The sequence below is a fragment of the Mesocricetus auratus genome, unplaced genomic scaffold, assembly GCF_017639785.1.
Source record: "Mesocricetus auratus isolate SY011 unplaced genomic scaffold, BCM_Maur_2.0 Super-Scaffold_15014, whole genome shotgun sequence".
NCBI classification, from domain to species: Eukaryota; Metazoa; Chordata; class Mammalia; order Rodentia; family Cricetidae; genus Mesocricetus; species Mesocricetus auratus.
The window spans coordinates 63,931,483-63,950,325 of record NW_024429186.1 but is presented as its reverse complement, the minus strand read 5'-3'; the positions used below and the strand labels follow the sequence as shown (position 1 = coordinate 63,950,325).

The following is an 18,843-nucleotide window of genomic DNA, read 5'->3' as shown; positions in this document are numbered from 1 at the left end:
ACATTAAGAAACACTAACCAGCTGGGCGTTGGTGGCACACGCCTTTAATCCCAGCACTTGGGAGGCAGAGGCAGGCGGATCTCTGTGAGTTCGAGGCCAGCCTGGTCTACAGAGCGAGTTCCAGGACAGCCTCCAAAGCCACAGAGAAACCTTGTCTCGAAAAACCAAAAAAAAAAAAAAAAAAAAAAAAAAAAAAGAAACACTAACCAGCAGTGGTGGTATACATCTTTAATCCCAGAACTCGAGAGGCAGAGGCAGGTATACCTCTGGGAGTTCAAGGCCAGCCTGGTCTACAGAGTGAGTTCTAGGACAGGCAAGAGTTACACAGAGAAACCATGTCTCAAAAAACAATCCCCCAAAACCAAACCCAACACAAGCCGTTCAATTTTCTACTTAAAAAATACTACCTGTACATATTACATCTCTATACAGTAATATCCCAGCACTCTATGAGCTCAAACCTGGGTCACAGCTGTACCTTATGGAGAGTTCCTGTTCTGTCATTTCTGCATTCAATCTCACCACAAAAAGGGTGGTGGTGGTGGAGGAGAGATGGCTCATCAGTTAAGAGCACTGACTTCTCTTCCAGAGAACCCAGGTTCAGTTCCCAGGACCTATTCACAACCACCGATAACTCCAATTCCATGGGACCCAATCCCTCTTCTGGCCTCCAAGGAGCATCAGGCATGCATGCGGTGCACATACATACATATAGGTAAAACACTCACACAATAAAACAAAAATAAACAACACACACACACACACACACACACACACACACACACACACACACACACGGTTTCTCTGTGTAATGCACTAGCTGTCTGGAATTTGCTTTGTAGACAAGCCTGGTCTCCAACTCACAGAGAACCACTTGCCTTTACCTCCCGAGTGCTGGGATTATAGGCGAGCTCCAACAGTGCCCAGCAAGGCCTATCTTTCTATAAATGACTTCAGAACTATTTTCTAGACAGCAGAGAGAGAGAAAGAGAGAGAGAGAGAGAGAGAGAGAGAGAGAGAGAGAGAGAGAGAGAGAGAGAGAGAGAGAGAGAGAGAGAGAACTGTTGTGATCTTTTAACTATTAGGAATTTAACATTTAGTCCTAAATATTAGGACTTAATTTTTTTATTAACACACTAGTTTAATTTAAAAACTGGTAAAACTATAGTTGTTGAGAGATTATAGGATCTTGGAAGCTAAATTTAGTCGCCCTTAAAAACCAAAGGTGCTCCAGGGAGTAATGCTGTACGTAGTACAGAGGGAAAAAGCTGATTATATTCTGTCGGCCGGGCAATAAAAGGCCCTCCAGGTCCCAGCCCTCCACCCCGTGCTCTTTCCCTCTAACTACACACTGCTTACTCCTTCCCAGCACCAGCATAACAGCTATCTATTTTCCAGGTGTCATACATATTCTAGACATACTTCATTTGCAGATAAAGTTACACGGATATCTTTGCATACTTAAAAACGTCAACCTTTTATTAACTCCAGAGAGCACAATCACACAGGATGCTCTCATGGAGTTCTTCAGGTGCACTTACCTCTGCACTCTTCATAGCTTTAAGAATATTCCCCACTGTATCAGTAAAGGCGTTAGCCAGTATTCTACCCAACTTCTTGTACAAGGAACCCAAACACACCACAGCAGCACTGAAACAACATTTAAATCAGAAACAGTCATGACCATCTTAATACTATGTGAATGTGGTTACTAAAACTTCTACCATTCTGGTGGCTCTACTTTTACTTTTGGGGGAGTATGCTCAGATACTAAAAATTTCAGAGTTATGTAGGCATGTGTATGCCTGTGAATGGCTTTGTGCATGTGAGTGCAGTACCCACAAATGCCAGAAGGGGACATCAGATTTGCCCTAGAACTGGAGTTCCGGGCACTTGTGAGCTGCCTGACTATGGTGACAGGAATCCAACTGAGGTCTCCTGGGGAGCAGCTCACACTCTCGACCACTGAACCATCTCTCTACCTCCTTAAAACGCTTTTAGTTGTGGTGAAGCAGCACTCACATTTTCTTATTGTCTTAGTTTACTACTAAGATTTCAATAAAAGAATAAACAAAATCTAAAGAATTGAAAATACTCATCAGTCAAAAATTTAGGAAGATGTTTTCAATCTCAAAGCTAGACTTGCCATGTCTTAATCAGTCTTTTTTGTTGATATCATTATTGATTACAGCATCAGGGATTGAAGTCAAGGCCCTTTGTGCATGCTATGCCATGAGTGACATTCCATCTTATTCTTGTTACTTAATCCAGGGCCTTCTGAATGCTAGGCATGTGTTCTACTACTCAGCTGTATGTCCTTAGCCCCTAACTTTTTAAAGATTATTTTACGTGTGTGGGTGTTTTGCCTGCATGTGTGTATGTGCACCGTATGCACCAAAAGAGGGCACTGAATCCCCTGCAACTGGAGTTACAGGTCATGGATGCTGAGAATGGGAGCTAGGTCTTCTGCAAGAGCAACAAGGACCTTAATTGCTGAGTCATTGCTCCAGCTCCCCTAAAACATCTTCAAAAGGACTTACTTGACAGGAAAATATTGTGGTTTTTTGTTTGTTTTGGTTTTTCCAGACAGGATTTCTCTGTGTAGTCCTGGCTCTCCCGGAACTCACTCAGTAGACCAGGCTGGCCTCAAACTCACAGTCGCCTGCTTCTGCCTTCCAAGCGCTGTGATTAAAGGTGTGTGTCACCACTGCCCAGATAAATGTTGTTATTCTTATAGATTAAAAATTGAGCTGGGCATGGTGGCAAATGCCTTTAATTCCAGAACTCAAGAGAGAGACACAAGCAGATCTTTTTGATCAAGGCCAGCCAAATCTACATAGGGAGTTCCAGGATAGCCAAGACTACATAGAGACCCTGTCTCATAAAATAAGATAAATAAAACAAAAATTAAAAAAAGAAAAGTCAAAATGAATTTATGCTCAATTTCAAAACAAGTATCAGATAGGTTATACTGTTTAACTCACAGTTTGGTGGGAAGGTAACTTGGAGAGTCATCTTTGCTACGAATAAGATCATTACATTTATCGATTGTCTCATAAACAGAAAACGTGTCTCCAATACTGTAAAGTATGGCTAGATTCTGAGCAAGGAGTTTTCGAGTGGGAGGCCCCGGAGAGCTGTTCAGTAAGGATAAGAGCTGTTCAACAAGAGTCTTCTGCTTCTCCCTTACATCGTTCTACAAAGGAAGTAACAAAAGACAACAGAGTTAACATAACTACCTGAGACTGCACAGTACAAATCTTCCCTAGGAAAACTCTAGATTATTCTGAATTCGGGTCAAAAGTTGGAGAGTCAGGCACTGTGCTATACTAACAAGTGATTCTTTGCTTTGCTGTCACCAAGAAGGAACTCTGAAACACACTACAATTCATTAGCAAAGACAGGGATCTATTTCTTCTACATCTACTTGAAAGACACACAATCTGTGATTTTATGGCTTCTTACTGAGCCAACTCATCCCATTCATTTATGTGAACAATGTAAGGCAGCGGCCTCCAAGTCCAAGCAAGAGCTAACCCTGTAGTGTCTTCCTGAAGTACTCTGTCTTCCTAAGGCCAGCACAATTTCCTTTTTACAAATGAAAGAATGCAAATGCTAACAATGTTACTCTATTTCACCTATGAGCTCTCTGAAAAAAATCACTGTCACACTAATGGCACTCAGGACCTCACTTGGGCCTCAATTCCACAAGTTAGTATTTGTTCAATTACTAGATAGAATTTTATCTCAAAAAACAAAAAAACTTTTTTTAGCCAGGTGCATTGGCACATACTTTTAATGCCAGCACTCAGGAGGCAGAGGCAGGTGGATCTCTGAGTTCGAGGTCAGTCTGGTCTACAGAGCGAGTTCCAGTATAGCCAATGCCACACAGAGAAACACTGTCTAAAGAAAAAATAAAAAAGATGCCTTTTTAAAAATCTTAAGTATTGCCGGGCGGTGGTGGCGCATGCCTTTAATCCCAGCACTCGGGAGGCAGAGGCAGGCGGATCTCTGTGAGTTTGAGGCCGGGCTGGACCGACAGCCTCCAAAACAATACAGAGAAACCCTGTCTCGTAAAACCAAAAAAAAAAAAAAAAAATCTTAAGTATCTTGGCATTTTGCACATAGGTACACATGCATACCAGTGCACCACATGTTACCCAGAGCCCTTGGAAGCCAGAAGAAGACATTGGATACCCTAGGACTGGAGTTATAGACAGTTGTGAGCTGCCTTGTGAGTGCTGGGAATTGAACCTCGGTTCTCTGGAAGTACAGCCAGTGCTTTTAACCACTGAGCCATCTTTCCAGCCTCAGAATTTTATTTTTTGTTAAGCTTATTTCCCCAAATCTATAAATTTCTTCTTGAAGATACACAGATGTATCAAATATTTTATGTTATAGAGTCTGATAAAAATCATTTCAGAACTAGAGGGTTTTTAAATGAGTTAAAATCAGTTTTAAATTAACAAACATGTATATTTTGTTAAGTCCTACATGTATCCGTGTGTGTGTGTGTGTGTGTGTGTGTGTGTGTGTGTGTGTGTATGTGTGTTGGCATGTACAACTCAGAGCTCCCTCGTGAGTGTCTACATCACTTTTGTGTTACATATAACACTGTAATTATATAAAATGTCCCCACTTTAGATAGATGCTAGAGTGTCCAGAATTGCTACCTCATGTCCATGAATGTAGCATGGTCAAAGGAGTAGGCACACACATGAGAAATCAGTTTTCTTTCTTTGCATCTATTTCATGAGCTTAATGAGCAGGAGTATAAAAGGGCTTTTTGATTCATGGTCTCCTCACACTTCTTACAGTTTTTGAAAGTGAAATTCCAGTGGTATTTTTTGGCACCATAGGACATCAGGACTTTATGTATTTAGAGAAATACAGGATGCAAAAGATACTGAAGATGAAACACAATACACAGTGCTTATGATTAAGTGGTGTGTGTGTGTGTGTGTGTGTGTGTGTGTGTGTGTGTGTGCACTTGTGCTAGTGCTCTGCAGTACTCGAGGCTCAACTCAAGGCTTCAAGCATTCTGGGTCAGCACACTACTACTGAGCTACATTGCCAGCCCAAGTGTTACAAGTATTTTTAAAGTAATACAACAAATATTGCCTAATTTCTTTCTGCTGTTTTAAAGCTGTAAAGTTAAGAGCAACATTTCAGGAGGGGCAAGGAATCTATCACATTTCACTGCTAAGTCTTACGAAACTGTACCTTTTACAAACTAACAGGTGACTATAGACAAAGCAAGAAAACAAACTGATGGAACCAAACATTGCTGGCACATTACAGAACAAAAACAGCCTTTGGGATGTTACCCACCCTGCTGGTTGCTAGCAAAAGCTTCTCCAAGTATCTCAGCCACTCAAAAATAAACTCAGCCTTCTGAACTTCGCCTAGTTGATTGAATGCTTCTTCATTGAGCAGCAGGCTATGAGCTAATTCCATTCCTTGCAGCAAATTCTCTTAGCTGGTTACAAGTCTTCTCATTTATAAACACAGTCAGTATACGTAAGGACAAAACCTGCAATGGAAAAACAACACACTTTGAAAGGGGAGTAAATGGAAGGCAAGCAGAATGCTGGAAATTTCTACAAGAAGTAAAAGCCTAGCTAAATATATCTTTAGAACTGCTGCAGGGTGAATCCCAGAAAGGTCCCAGTAGTAAGTTCCAGTTAGCTGACCCAAATTCATTTTCCCAGTCAGTATCTATTTTCAAAAGGACAGACAGGCAAAAGAGGGCAGATTGTCAACAGGCAAAAACAAAACAAAATCACCAAAACCAAGAGATAATCCACTTAAGCTCTCCAAATTTCAGGGTCAACTAAGGTCATTGTTAGATTTTCAGTATTCATTGTACCCAAAATACATTTTTATTGAAATATGTTATAGGTATTTAACAAGTGACCAAATAGCTAGCCATCCTACTAAAACCCTGTAGACAAGCTGGCCATTTCCCTACTCTGGTTTGGGTCGTCTGCTCTTGTCCAATCAAGAACCATCTGCGGCTTGAGGCATTTTAGGACCACCCATCTCCACCAACAGAGTAACCTTACTGGAGTTTGATGTTTCTGATGATACGTGGGGGATTTCTCCAGAACCGTAAAGCATGGCTCACACCTGTGTGACCCAGACCCAGCATCAACAGCATCTTGGCACACCAAGCCTTTCTAGATTGCACACGACAAGAAAATCACACTAACTTTAACAAGTGATATGAGCATGGGACCACTTTATTTTTTAAGGAAGTTTGTGCTTAAGTATGTTGCGGTAATGTATTTTTAAATGATCAACTCAAAGGTAAAATATGGCAAAATGTTAAGTGGTGGACATGTGAGGGATCATTTAACTAGTCTATGTTTTTTGTTCTTTAAAAAAAAAGATTACAATAAAATGCAGAAAAATTATTCAAGTAATTTTTAAAAGCTATCTACAAAATAAATACATAGTACTATTTGAGGGCCAGAGAGATAGATCAGCAGGCAAAAGCTTAACTTCAATTCCTAGGACCCACATACATAGTAGAAACAGAAAAGTGACTCCTGCAAGTTGTCCTCTGACTTACACACACACACACACACACACACACACACACACACACACTAAAGTTAATCTTATTAAAAATATTACTATTCTAGCAAGGTGTGGTGGTGCACATCTTTGATCCCAGCACTTGGGAGGCAGAGGCAGGCAGTTCTCTGAGAATTCAAGGGCAGCCTGGTCTACAGAGCAAGTTCCAGGACAGCCAGGGCTGCTATACAGAAAAACCCTGTGTCAAAAGACAAAACAAAACAAAACAAAACAAAAAATACTACTACTCTAATGTGATGATGCAAACCTCTAGTCCATCTATGGAAGCAACTGAGAGAGTAGGATCATTTGAGCCCAGATGCCTGCTTAGGAACACAGCAAGACCCCTTTTAGGAGACAAAACCACAGCAGGAGAAGCAGCAAGAACATGAAGCAAGTCAGGCTTTAATCCCAGCACTCTTGGGAGGCACAGGCAAGCAGATCTCTGTGAGTTCCAGGTCTCCCTGCTCTACCAATGGAGTTCCAGGACAGCCAGGGCTGTTACACAGAGAAACCCTGTCTGGGGGAAAGGAGGGGAAACTGAGGTACATATTAAGGGACATACACATACACAGATAAGTTCTCTAAGGCATCAAAAAGAAATGAGTTCAATATTTCACCAAGTATAGACTGGCTGCTACAGGTAATTAAAATATTAAAAATGCATGCCTCATGTTTCCCTAAGCAAAAATATTGTAATAGAAAAGCCAGTAGGATACATTAGAAAATCAGGTGTTAAGATGTAGGAAGGTTTTATTTCATTTTCTTTCTTTCTGAGTGCTTCTTAGTGTAACATACTGACACTACCAGATCACCATAGTTCCTAGATATCTGAAAGGCCCGTGAAAGACTCTGCATGTTGTCTTACTTATGTCAGCTGCTACAGACCCATGTCTACATTTTAGGACATATCCCTGTCCAAAAAACCACCTCTGTTCAGCGGTAACTGTCTTTTCACATCTGTGCTTTGGCTATCTTCCCAATCGGTTTGGCTATCTTCCCAATCGGTGGCCTCTTGCCAATCAGTTCTGCCAACATGCCTAATATTGTCCATGACATGGCACCTAGAGTCATTTTGGAGGTGTCACTTTTAAGGAGCAAAGAACAAGACAAACACCCAGGCATGGTGCTGTGGCTGGTAACCCCATTACTTGGGAAGTGAGGCAGTAGCTAAAGATTATCTAGCCTTAGACACACAGCTATACTGAAGCCACCCCGGGCTATGTGAAATCCTGTATCCAAACAAACAGACCAAAAGAACAATGCAGACAATGCTGCTAAGATTTTTACAGAAATAACATCAATTCTAGCTCTTGCTTAAAAATCTCTTCCGTTGCTTAAATTAAAAGTGCTGCTGAAGTGGCTAGGGAATCTGCCACATGGTGTGGTCAATCGGGAGCCCAGAACCCATTCTTGTAAAGGAGAGGTGGGCATGGCCACCTGCCTATCCTCCCAGCATTTGGGAAGGAGAAATGGGATCCTTGGAGCAAGCTATGAGGAAGTCTGGGCTCACTGACAGACTATGCCTCAGTGAATAAGGTAGGTCAAACTGCAGCTTCACAGGCGTGCTCAGGCATTTTCCTGCATAGACCGTTCACACATGTTCCCTAGTCCCAAACATGCTTATATACATGCATGCCACACACTCAAGGAGAAAGACTTATCAAAACAAACTGGCTACAGTATCTCTGATTAAGGACAGAATTTAGAAATGCTAGAGGAATACTTTCTTAGAAGAAACCTACTAAGCACACAGTCCTTTTGTCCTCCACATCTATGACCCTAGAAGGAAAAATAACCTCAGTGCATAGAGAAATGTTCTTGTAATCACCAGGGCAAGTGACAATTTCAGGAATCAAATTACCCTGTCATCAGGAGGCTGACAGAGCTGCTGAGAAGACGTTTTTCTTCCTCAGACAGCAGCAATATTGTGGTGTAAAATGATCTATCAAGAAGCAAAATAGCTAATACAACGTGATAATAAATAATTCAGCAGAAAAGCTCGAGACCAAAGCAGGGCACAAAGTTCCCACTAATGCCTCCCATGCAGCCCTCGTACACTCCACTCTTAAAAGCGGTGATCTCACCTTCCCACCTGAGATCGGCACGCCTGCTCTCTGAAGGGAGAAGCGAGCACAGCAGACACAGGCTCTGACCTGCAGGCTGGCTTTCAGAAGGCGGCTGCAGAGTCAGTGTAGTCTCCTTTAAATTGTAATGCAGCCACACCCTACACACACGGAGAAACTTCACTTTCCTAGTTCCTCTTCCACTCATATTTCTGTTGTGGTTATGAACTGATTCATCTACTGAAAGTGAACACACAGCAATATGTTTAGACATGTGCTTCCTTTTTTTGTTTAGGTGAAGTCATGCTATACGCTACCTAAACTAGCCTTTCTTGCAATCCTCCTATTTTAGCCTCTTCAGTAGTTTGGATGCCAGCCATGCAGCACCACACCTAGTTGGGATCTATTTTTCCAAGTACAGTTAGTAGTCGCTCGAAGAAACTGACTTAATAAGACCACTGCTCCAATTCTAATGACAGCAGCAATTTTAACAGCTGCTAATATTATCTGATCACTTACTATGGCAGCTGTGTAATACTTTTAAATGTGCAACATTTCCTTGAATAAACCTTCAAAATGTCAATAACATAGCTATTTTTTCAAAAATTTGTTATTATTTTTTAAAGTCTGTGCGTATACATGAATGCCTGTGGATCCCCTGGAGCTAGAGTTCTGGGTGGCTGCAGCTATCTGAAGTGGGTACTGAAAACTAAACCAGGGTCCTGTGCAAGAGCAGTATGCACTCTTAACTGCCAACCCATCTCCTCCAGCCCTTGCTTCTCTGAGAACTGAACTCAGGCTCTGTGCAACAACAGCACACGCTCTTAAGCACCAGGCCTGCTCTCCAGGCCTTGGAGCAGTTATTTTTATTGCCTCCCTTCCAAATGGGAAAACGTAGGTGGAAAATCGGTAGCTTTCCTAAATACACACATAATCTTTTTAGTTGTTTTGGTTTTGTAGAATTATTTTGAGGGAAAGAAAATAATGTCAAGAAGAATATCAGATACAAGATGAATGTACGGGATTGGCCAGTCAGTGTTTCCCCCAGGGAATGTGAATCACTAGAGTGAATGGAACCAAGTCCAGAAGGGATCAAGTGCCAAGTCTTACACGACACTTGGGATTAAATGTCAAACACTTTTCTCACTACTCAAAAGGCACCATAGCAGCTTCAGCTCCGTCTCCACCTTTAGTCTCTCTGGTTTTGCTAACAGGACCTCCTGAGGCACACAAGGCATTAGCTAGGGCTTCTATTTTAAAGTAACTGCATGCTCACACCCTTTCCAAATTGAAAATGGTTTGCTATCGCAAATTTAAATTTCGATTCTTATAATTCTGAATATACACCCATGGAACCAAATAGGTCTACGTTTTCCTGCCATACGCCCGATGCCAAAGACCTTATTTTAATATAAACGAAAAAATATACATATGTAGTAAAAATTAATTTGCTATACAGAGACTTCGAGATATTTCTCAAACCTGGCAGGACTAGAACGTTTTTCTCACCATTTCACATTACAAGGCACGGGGATAGTACATGCACAATGCCCCAAGAGCCATGGGGACACAGTCCACAGTACAGAGAAACAGGGTGGGACAGGAAAGAAACGGGAGTCACACGGGCAAAGAACTGGAAGGAGGTTAGATTGAGAAAGGGCCAGAGGTGGCCACGGAATTTATTTTCTTCCCTTGGTTTCCAACAACGGATTGCATGTTACTCTCAGGGATAAGAAAATGGCAAATTAGATCTAAGAAAGAGAGATTGCACTGGGAATTCCCACTGGAGGACAGCTGGTCCTGATCACTCTCTGTCCAATTACAGACAGAAGCCCTGAAGTGTTCAGGGTCAGGGAAGACAGAGCGACAGAAACCAACACTAAGAATGCACGCCTTTATTCCCAGCACTCTCAAGGCAGAGGCACGTGGATCTCTGTGAGTTCTAGGCTAGCCTGGTCTATACAGTGAATTCCAGAACAGTCAGGACAACACAGAGAAAGCTGAAGAAAAAAAAAACTAAAACAAAGAAAACAAACACAGCTGCGCATCTATTTTCTGAGGATCTACTAGCCAAAATTTTACATTCACTCTATCATTTAATCCTAACATTGAAATTTAGCTAACAACCACCAAGGAAAACTGGGAATTAAACTAGGATCTTGCGCATGCTAGGCAAACCCCCTACTACGGAGCTATGTGCCCTCTGTTATTCTGAGGCGGTCTCATGAATGCTAAGACTAGCCTCCAACTCTGTAGTCTAGACAGGCCTTGGACTTGTGATCCTTCCTATCCTAGTCTGTTTTCTGTTGCTATGAAACACTGGACAAAACCAACTTAAGTTAAAAAGAGTTTTGATTGGCTTCATCTTTCCATCACAGCCCATCATCAAGCCACGGCAGGTGCTTACATAGGGAACCTGGAGGCCGGAACTGAAGCAGAGACAAGGGGATGCTGCTTCCTGGCTTGCTCAGCTACTATTCCTACACAGCTAAGGCAACCTGCCCCGGCTCGACACTGCCTACAGTGGGCTGCGCTCACCTACATGGGTTAGCAGTCAGGACAACTCTTTAGTTGAGGCTCCCTACTCAGGTGAATTCAGTTTCTGTCAAGTTGACAAAACTAACAGCACAACTGACAAACACTTCAATATTCAACCATAACCTTTCCTTTCTTGTTTGTCCCTAAGACTTCATGTTAACTACACACACACACACACCCCATAGTTCAACTTTAAAGTCATCCAGTCTTTAAAAAAATATTCAATGCTTTAAAAGTCCAAGTTCTCTTTAAAAATCCAGTATCTCCATTGGGTACTAATCCTAGGACTTGGGAGACAGAGGCAGACAGCTCTCTGGGAACCTGAGGCCAGACTGGTCTACACTTCTCTTCCTCTTCCAGTTGCTTTTAGTCTATGTGTATGAGTATTTTTGTGTTTGAACGTGTGTGTGTGTGTGTGTGTGCGCGCGCGCGCGCACGCGCCTGCATCAGATTTCTTGGAAGTCAAGATCTGGAGTTACATATGGCTGTGAACACCAAGTGAGTGCTGGGAACTGAACCCAGGTCCTTGGCATCAACTGCTTCTAGTGAAATATCATTTATGGTTTATCAAAGCTTCTCTCAGGATTCAGAAAGCAAAGTCAGCCACAAGCCATAGAAGCCAGGCACACACCTTTAATCCCAGCAGCCAGAAGCTAGGAAGTGGTGGTACACATCTTTAATCCTAGGACTCAGGATTAAGTAGCCGGATCTCTCTGAGTTCAAGGCCATCCAGATCTACACAAGACTGAATCAGTCTAAAAGAGAATTACAGTTTACACCTTTAATCCCAACATGAGGGAAGTATGTAAGACAGAAACATAGTCTCAGAGAGGCATTCATTCTCCAGCCATAGTGAGAAAAGGTTATAGTCTGAGGTTTGGTGAGAGCTCATGGAGACAGAACCAGCCCATTCAGCCTGAGGTAGAAGTAAGAAACTGCTTTGTTTTTCTGATCTTCAACTTGAAGCTTAAACACCAATATCAGTCTCTGGGTCTTTTATTTATTTGTGTTACAACTGCTGAGCTGCTAAGGACTCTTAGCATCTGAGCCAACTCTCTAGGCCTATCTGTGGTGGTTTGAATGAGAATCGTGTCCGCCCTCCCCCCCCTCAGGCATTTAAACACTTAGTCCTGGTCAGTGGCACTGTTAGGGGACGCTTAGGGGTGTAGACTTACTGGAAGAAGTACAACACTAGGATGGGCTTTTGAGATTAAAAGTTTGCGCTACTTTGTTCTAGTTAGGGTTTCTATTGCAGTGAAGAGACACCATGACCAGGGCGACTCTTACAAAGGAAAACATTAATTGGTGTGATTCACTTACACAGTTCAGAGTTTTCAGCCCATTACCATCAGGTGGGACACGGTGGCATGCAGGCAGACATGGTGCTGGAGAGGCAGCTGCTACATGTTGATTTGCAGGCAACAGGAAGTAGACAGAGTCACACTGAGTGAAGCCTGAGCTTCCACAGTGACACACTTCCTCCAACAAGGCCACACCTTCGCCATTTTCTTTCAAACCACCACATACTTCGGAGTTTGATCTTGTTGCGTCATGCTAGTATTAGGATGTGAACTTTCAGCTTCCTGTTCCTGGCCCCATGCCTGCTACTTACTGCCATGCTTCCTCGACATGATAGACTCTTATTGCTCTGGGACTGTAAGCCCATATAAATTCTCTTTCTGTGTACTGCGTTAGGCTGTAGTTTTATCACAGCAACAGAAAAGTAAATACTACAAAGTACCAGGGTGGCCAAAGAGATATTATTAGACACTCTGTCTGGAAAAAAAAAAAAGCTGGGCATCATGGCACACACCCTTTAAACCAAGGAGGCCGAGACAGGAAGATCTTTGAGTTTGAGGTCAGTCTGGTCTGCATAATGAATTCTAGGACAGCCAGGGATACATAGGGCAAACTTATTTCAAAAACAAAACAAAAAGTCCAATGTTTCTCAACTGAGGGCTCGTGTATAATTAAAAACAAGTCAGATACTTATGCCAAGAGGGGAAAAACGAGCATAGCTATGCTCAAGTCAACACAAAAACAACACCCGGCAAGTCCTTTAGCTCCACGCCCAGCATCTGGAACGCACAATCCTCTGGACTGGGGAAGTTCCACTTCTCCTGCTCTGCAGCCCGTAACACACACAGGCTGTCTCACAGGAGCAGGCCAGCTCCACTCCACACCTGCTGATGTTCTCAGTGGTCACCTCATAGCACTGGTATCCATAATATGCTGGGGTCTGCAACAAAGACTACACCTTCACCAATGGCCTCCTAGCCTCTCTTCAGGGACTCTGACCTGCTGTTACACGGTGCCAAGCCTCAGCTTCTCTCCATACCCCCTCTAATCCTGCACTTTCATGCCTCCAAAACCAGCACTACATAGGAGACACACATCACTGAGTTCAGCTGCCAGATGGCGATGCAGCCTTGAACCCCTCTGAACCACAGCTTCTATGTGCTGATCCTAAAGAAACACTCCCCAGAAAATTTCTCCTCAACGATACTAGTCTCTTGTTGATCACAGCTGGTATTTCAGTCCCAGCCAACCAGTATCTGTTGTCTCAGTAACTCAAAGGTGTTATTTCTACAGATTCTTAATTCAAATAGCACACAAGTGGCCTTCATGGTCTTAGACACTCTCAAACTTCCTTCTGAAATTTCTGAAGCCGGGCTCCACTGCCTGTCTGCACTCCTCCCAGAATTCTCATCTTCTAAATTAACAATTCATGCTGGGCGTTGGTGGCGCACGCCTTTAATCCCAGCACTCGGGAGGCAGAGACAGGCCGATCTCTGTGAGTTCGAGGCCAGTCTGGTCTACAGAGAAATCAGAGCCATTCTATGAAACAATTGGCCACAGTCCACGAGCCCACCTCCATCAATCAGTAGTCAGGACAATTCTTCAGTTGAGGGCCCTGATTCAGTCAAGTCTGGTTTCTGTCAAGATGACAAAGCTAACCAGCTCACTCTCTCTTTAGCTCACCAGAGCAGCCAGCAGTGCAGACCTGTGGCACCAGACCCAGCTCTGAGTATTATTGGTATAGACAAAGATAATGCGTTAAGAAATCTGTCTACAGGCTGTGGCTATGCCCCAATGGTAAATCACTTATATAGCAGGCATGAAACCCTGGGTTTGATCGCTAGCAAAGAAAGAAAGGAAGGAAGAAATGACCTCCCAAGGCAGAGGAGAGGGAGAACATCTGTCCAAAGCTAAAGCACTATTTATGCAGAACAAAGTAAAATCTATGTCCAGTTTCAATGTCTCCGTCCCTTTAACTACTTCACACTGCTGCTAATGACCGCTGTTAATAACGATGACTACCACAGCTGCTGACACATCTTAATAAACTTTATAGCCCACTGTTCCTTCGCTTCTCTTCACTCTGCTATGTCTTCAGTACTTAGGAGTTTTTCATAAAGTGCTAAGTTTTTCAAAGACCAGAGAGTCTTCTTAACCTGGATGGCAGGTCGGTAAGTACTTACAGTATTAGTGCAGTTTTAATATTCCTTGATATTTATTTCTTTAAAAAAAATTCTCCGTTTCACATAACAAACTCTCCTGCCTCGTTTTGAGATGGAAGAACCCAAGGGCATATTTTAAGGTAAAGAAGCTTTACTTGCCAGCATCTCCCGCCCTGACACTCCTCTAAAAGTCACAATGTCCAGCAGTCTTGTCACTTGGCTCCTAGTTGAAAATTCAGTACCAGAAAGTAAGAAACAAAGAGATCTAAACAGCAATTCATTGTTTGAGAACTTACAAGTTTGACATAATTCCCTCAAAGCCTATTCATTCCATTTTGATATGATTAATAATCCAGTTATCTCAATTGTCGTTAGAGTGGAATAGTACAGTATATTAAATATGAAAGGGCAAACCCCGAGACGAGGAATAATCCAGAGCAGGCAGCTAAAGGTAATGGAAGAAATGGAACACTATTCAATAAGGGCACCTTTAAAAGAGAGAAATAAGGCACTGTAAAGTAAAGGAGATGCTACCATCCCCAAGCATGGCAGAGTCTGCAAGCCAGGACTTCTAAAAAAACTCTATTCCTGTAGGTGCTGCTTGCACAATCTGCCACTTAGAGCTTCCGTGTTTCACTATGAGATGCAGTTTATTTAGGATTACTCTCCCCCTTCCCCTGTTTACAGCTCCTACTCTAGCTAACACAGATTCACCCTTATTACATTGTGGTCCAGCACTCCAGCTCATCTCCGTGGCTCCACAGTTCCACGGTTACCCACCGTGGTTCCACAGTGTAATCCGTAACACATATCTGGCCTCTTGGAGTCGTACCTTCCTGAAGGCTTTCTTGGCAGACAGAGCTTCTCACTCCCCTGCCAGATGCCCAGTGAGACACCTCATTTTGCAATGACAGCTCCTTGGAATAACTTCTCGTTTCTCTGCCTTCCAGCAGCTTCTGTCATGGCCCACCCATTTTACAGAGTAAATATACAGTCTATTGCATCAAATCTCCACATTGATGTGGGAAGCCCTCTGTCAATCAAACTGAGTGTTATTTCTATAGTATAAAAAAAAGAATATTCACATACAGTGAGATAATAATGACTACAAATAGCACCTTCATCAGTTCAAGCCATGCTAACAAATGAGATCAACAACAACAACAACAACACATTTCACAGCCTTTTGGACTTCAGAATTAGCATGGAGAGATTCCATACCTATATAGGTGCTTAAAAAAACAAAACAAAATGTAATTCTAGAGAAACATCCAATTTCAATCTGCTGAGTATTTACTCAGAGTTGTAAAATCCCATCCTGCTCTACACTTTGATCTTAGCCAAAAGGCCAAGAAGCAATCCCATTTGATTCTTGCTATAAAAACACTTTCAATTCCAGGTCTACATTTCAATAATATTCTAACTGATCTAGCAATTCAACACTGTCATTAGCCACGGTTAAAGGGGAAGTCTGCAGCAAAACTAACTTAGGATAGACATCACGACGGTCATATTAAAAGCCGGGGGATGAGGCTCAAGGCCCTGCACTGGATTCCCAGTACTGGAGGAGAGAGAGAGATGCAGATCAGTGATCAAACTAAAAAACAAAAACCAACCAAATAAACCAAACAAGATCTAAATTAAAGATCAGTTGTCAAAACATAAAAAGCCCCTCCCCTTTTCTTCACTCTCCAGAGACTGAAATGATTAAACCAGGTAATTGCAGCAGAAGAGCCACACCCTCATGCCACTACACTGGACCTAGAAGTCAGAGGGTCCTCAGAAGGGACGTTTGGCTTTCTTTTGCTTTTGTGGTCTCAATGAAAGGCCACTCAAATTCCTCAACAATACCGTGAGAATATTAATGCATCACACAAGACTCAATGTCACTTAACAGGTAATCAAGAATTTAGAATGCCCAGAAGTTAATTCCTTATTTTATTCATAAGAAAGGCTAAATAAAGGTTGTTAGCAACTACCCTTTTAAAAATTTAGCTGGAGGGGAGGGAGAAAGAAGGTTAAAATTCACAGGGCAAAAACCAAGAACCTTAATTTTTCCCACAGAGAGTATATTCATTAGTTTAAATGGATGAGGTTAATTTTAGATAATTAAAAAATTTTTAGAGGTACTTTGGGATTCTGGGGAGATGGTTCAGCAGGTAAGAAGGCTACCTGGGTGAGAATGAGGGCCTGAGTGCAAACCATATAAAAAGAGGAGGGCAGTCGCTTCGAATCCATCACTGTGGTGGCAGAGAGGGGAAGATTGTCAAGGCCTGCAGGCTGCCACCTTATCCTCCAGTTTAGGGGGACACTCTATTTCAAACAAGGTGAAAGCGAGATCAACCTATATTCATGGGTGTACGTGCCTGCACATACGTGTGCACGTTACCCCCCCCCACACACACTAAAATAATGGAAGAACGAGTAAAGGTGCCCTAATCTGGAATCCATAAACAGGACCGAAGGTTAAAGTCCTACAGCTATCTACGAAAAAATACCTGCATTCCAAGGTGCAACAAACCAAACCTTCTCTGACTTAGCATTACATTAAATTGCCTCCTTGATTTCATTTTTTGAAACTACTTAGCCTAAGCTGGCCTGGATCCCTCTACATAATCCCAGGTTGGCTTGGAACTCTCCATGTTTGTCTCAACATCCTAAACGCTAAACTACAGGTGTGAGATACTACTCCCGGCTTTACTTGTTAAAGGAAAAGTCAACGGTTCTAAAGTAAGGTAAACGTCAAAGTTTGCATGTCCATTTAAAATCTCATTCTCTGCCCTGGTGTGTTAGCACTCCTTTAATTCCAGTACTCTGGAGCCAGAGGCGGCTTTGAGACCGTGTCTCAAATAAATAAGTACACAAATAAATAGTAAAGTAAAACTCATCCTCAGACATAGTTCCTAAGATATTTGGGAAATAAACCCAGACAATTCTGGCCACATCCATCTAAAGTCCAGCGCTAATGACTCCTTCCTTAAGTGAATCTTCCAGCATTGCTTTTAAAAGTTCCTAACTGTATAGGGCTTTTTTTTTTTTCTTTTAAACTTCCTTAAACTTCTCGCCATCGCTAGGCTCTAAGCTCCTTCAGGGCGCTTGGCATGCATATAAAACACACACAACCCGAAGGACCGCAAGATTTATCTGACCTGACGGTTCAAATTACCTTAACTTGCCAGAGACATACGTTATGGTCAATAAGTACCACAAGGAGCTTTACGGAGTTCCTCAAGAGTTACTATCACTTGAAATGATGTCTTGCCGGCGTGGAGAGGGTAAAAATAAGCGAATAAATAAAAATACGAACAAACGTTTCCTCGGACTGCGCGGACGCCCCCCAGCGAAGGCTTTCCTTCCTTCCTTGGGAGACCTGCAAACTTCGGGCAACGCACGGCAACATCCACCCCCTGCTGCTGGGGCCCGGCCGGCGCTGCAGGGCGGGTCCCCGGGCCCCGGGGCAGGCGACCTGACCTGGTCCCCGACTTGCCCCTCCCGCGTCCCGGCCCCGCAGCCGCCGTCCCCGCCTACCTGTTGTGCCGAGGTGGGGAACCCGCCACGCCGCAGTCAGTCCCGGGCGTCCGGGCTGTGGCTGCTGCCGGGACCCCGTGGACCTGGGGGCTCGGTCCCACCCCGGCCGGGTCCTCAGAACCGCGCCCACCGGGGGTCCCGCGCCACCCGGCTCCGGCCGCCCCGCCCCAGCCCCTGAGCGCGCCGCCGCCCAGCCGCCCCTCCGCGTCCCCCGGCTTGCCTGCCTGCAGAGATGTCCCGGCTGTGCCACGTTACCGGCTCCGCCACAGCACGGCGGCACCGGCTCACCGCAGGCGACTGCGGGGCGGAGCGGGCGGGCGGGCGGGCGGGGCTGACAGCGCGGCGGGAGCGGCGGCAGGGAGCGCCCGGCCCCGCCCGCGCCCAGGCCTGCCAGCCGCCCGCCGAGCCAGAGAGCGCACCCTGTGGCAGGCGTGACTACTCCACTGCCGAGAGAGCGATGGGGCGGCGCCTGAGCCAAAGTCACGTCCGGGACTTCGCCTGGGTCAGTCTTGAGCTCCCGGAGATTCCGGCCACAACTATTTTTTTTATTTTTATTTTTATTTTTGTCACCGGCCAGAATCTATGGTTGCGGCTTTGGGGCTTTGCAGGCGAAGACACTGCAGGAGGCTGGAGAAGCTCAAGGCGGAGCCGGAGCTGTAGGAGGCTAAGAT

At 43.8% G+C, this 18,843-nt stretch overlaps 1 protein-coding gene across 6 annotated transcripts in view; it reads right to left on the bottom strand.

The window, feature by feature from the left end:
- Positions 1-18,495, bottom strand: part of Heatr5a (HEAT repeat containing 5A) — a 98,118-nt gene extending 79,623 nt beyond the window's left edge. For 2 of the 6 annotated variants that reach the window (XM_040743110.1, XM_040743113.1), the window contains exons 1-4: positions 18,173-18,312; positions 5,332-5,533; positions 2,985-3,196; positions 1,542-1,650 (exon numbers count right to left, since the gene is read on the bottom strand). In XM_040743110.1, the coding sequence (XP_040599044.1) occupies positions 1,542-1,650; positions 2,985-3,196; positions 5,332-5,457 (447 nt within the window). In that variant the 5' untranslated portion in view covers positions 5,458-5,533; positions 18,173-18,312. Of the gene's footprint in view, positions 1-1,541; positions 1,651-2,984; positions 3,197-5,331; positions 5,534-8,666; positions 8,753-18,172; positions 18,313-18,392 lie in introns of those variants that run through there. The other 4 variants (XM_040743114.1, XM_040743116.1, XM_040743111.1 and 1 more) reach the window with 3 other exon arrangements.
- Positions 18,496-18,843: the final 348 nt, after the last annotated feature.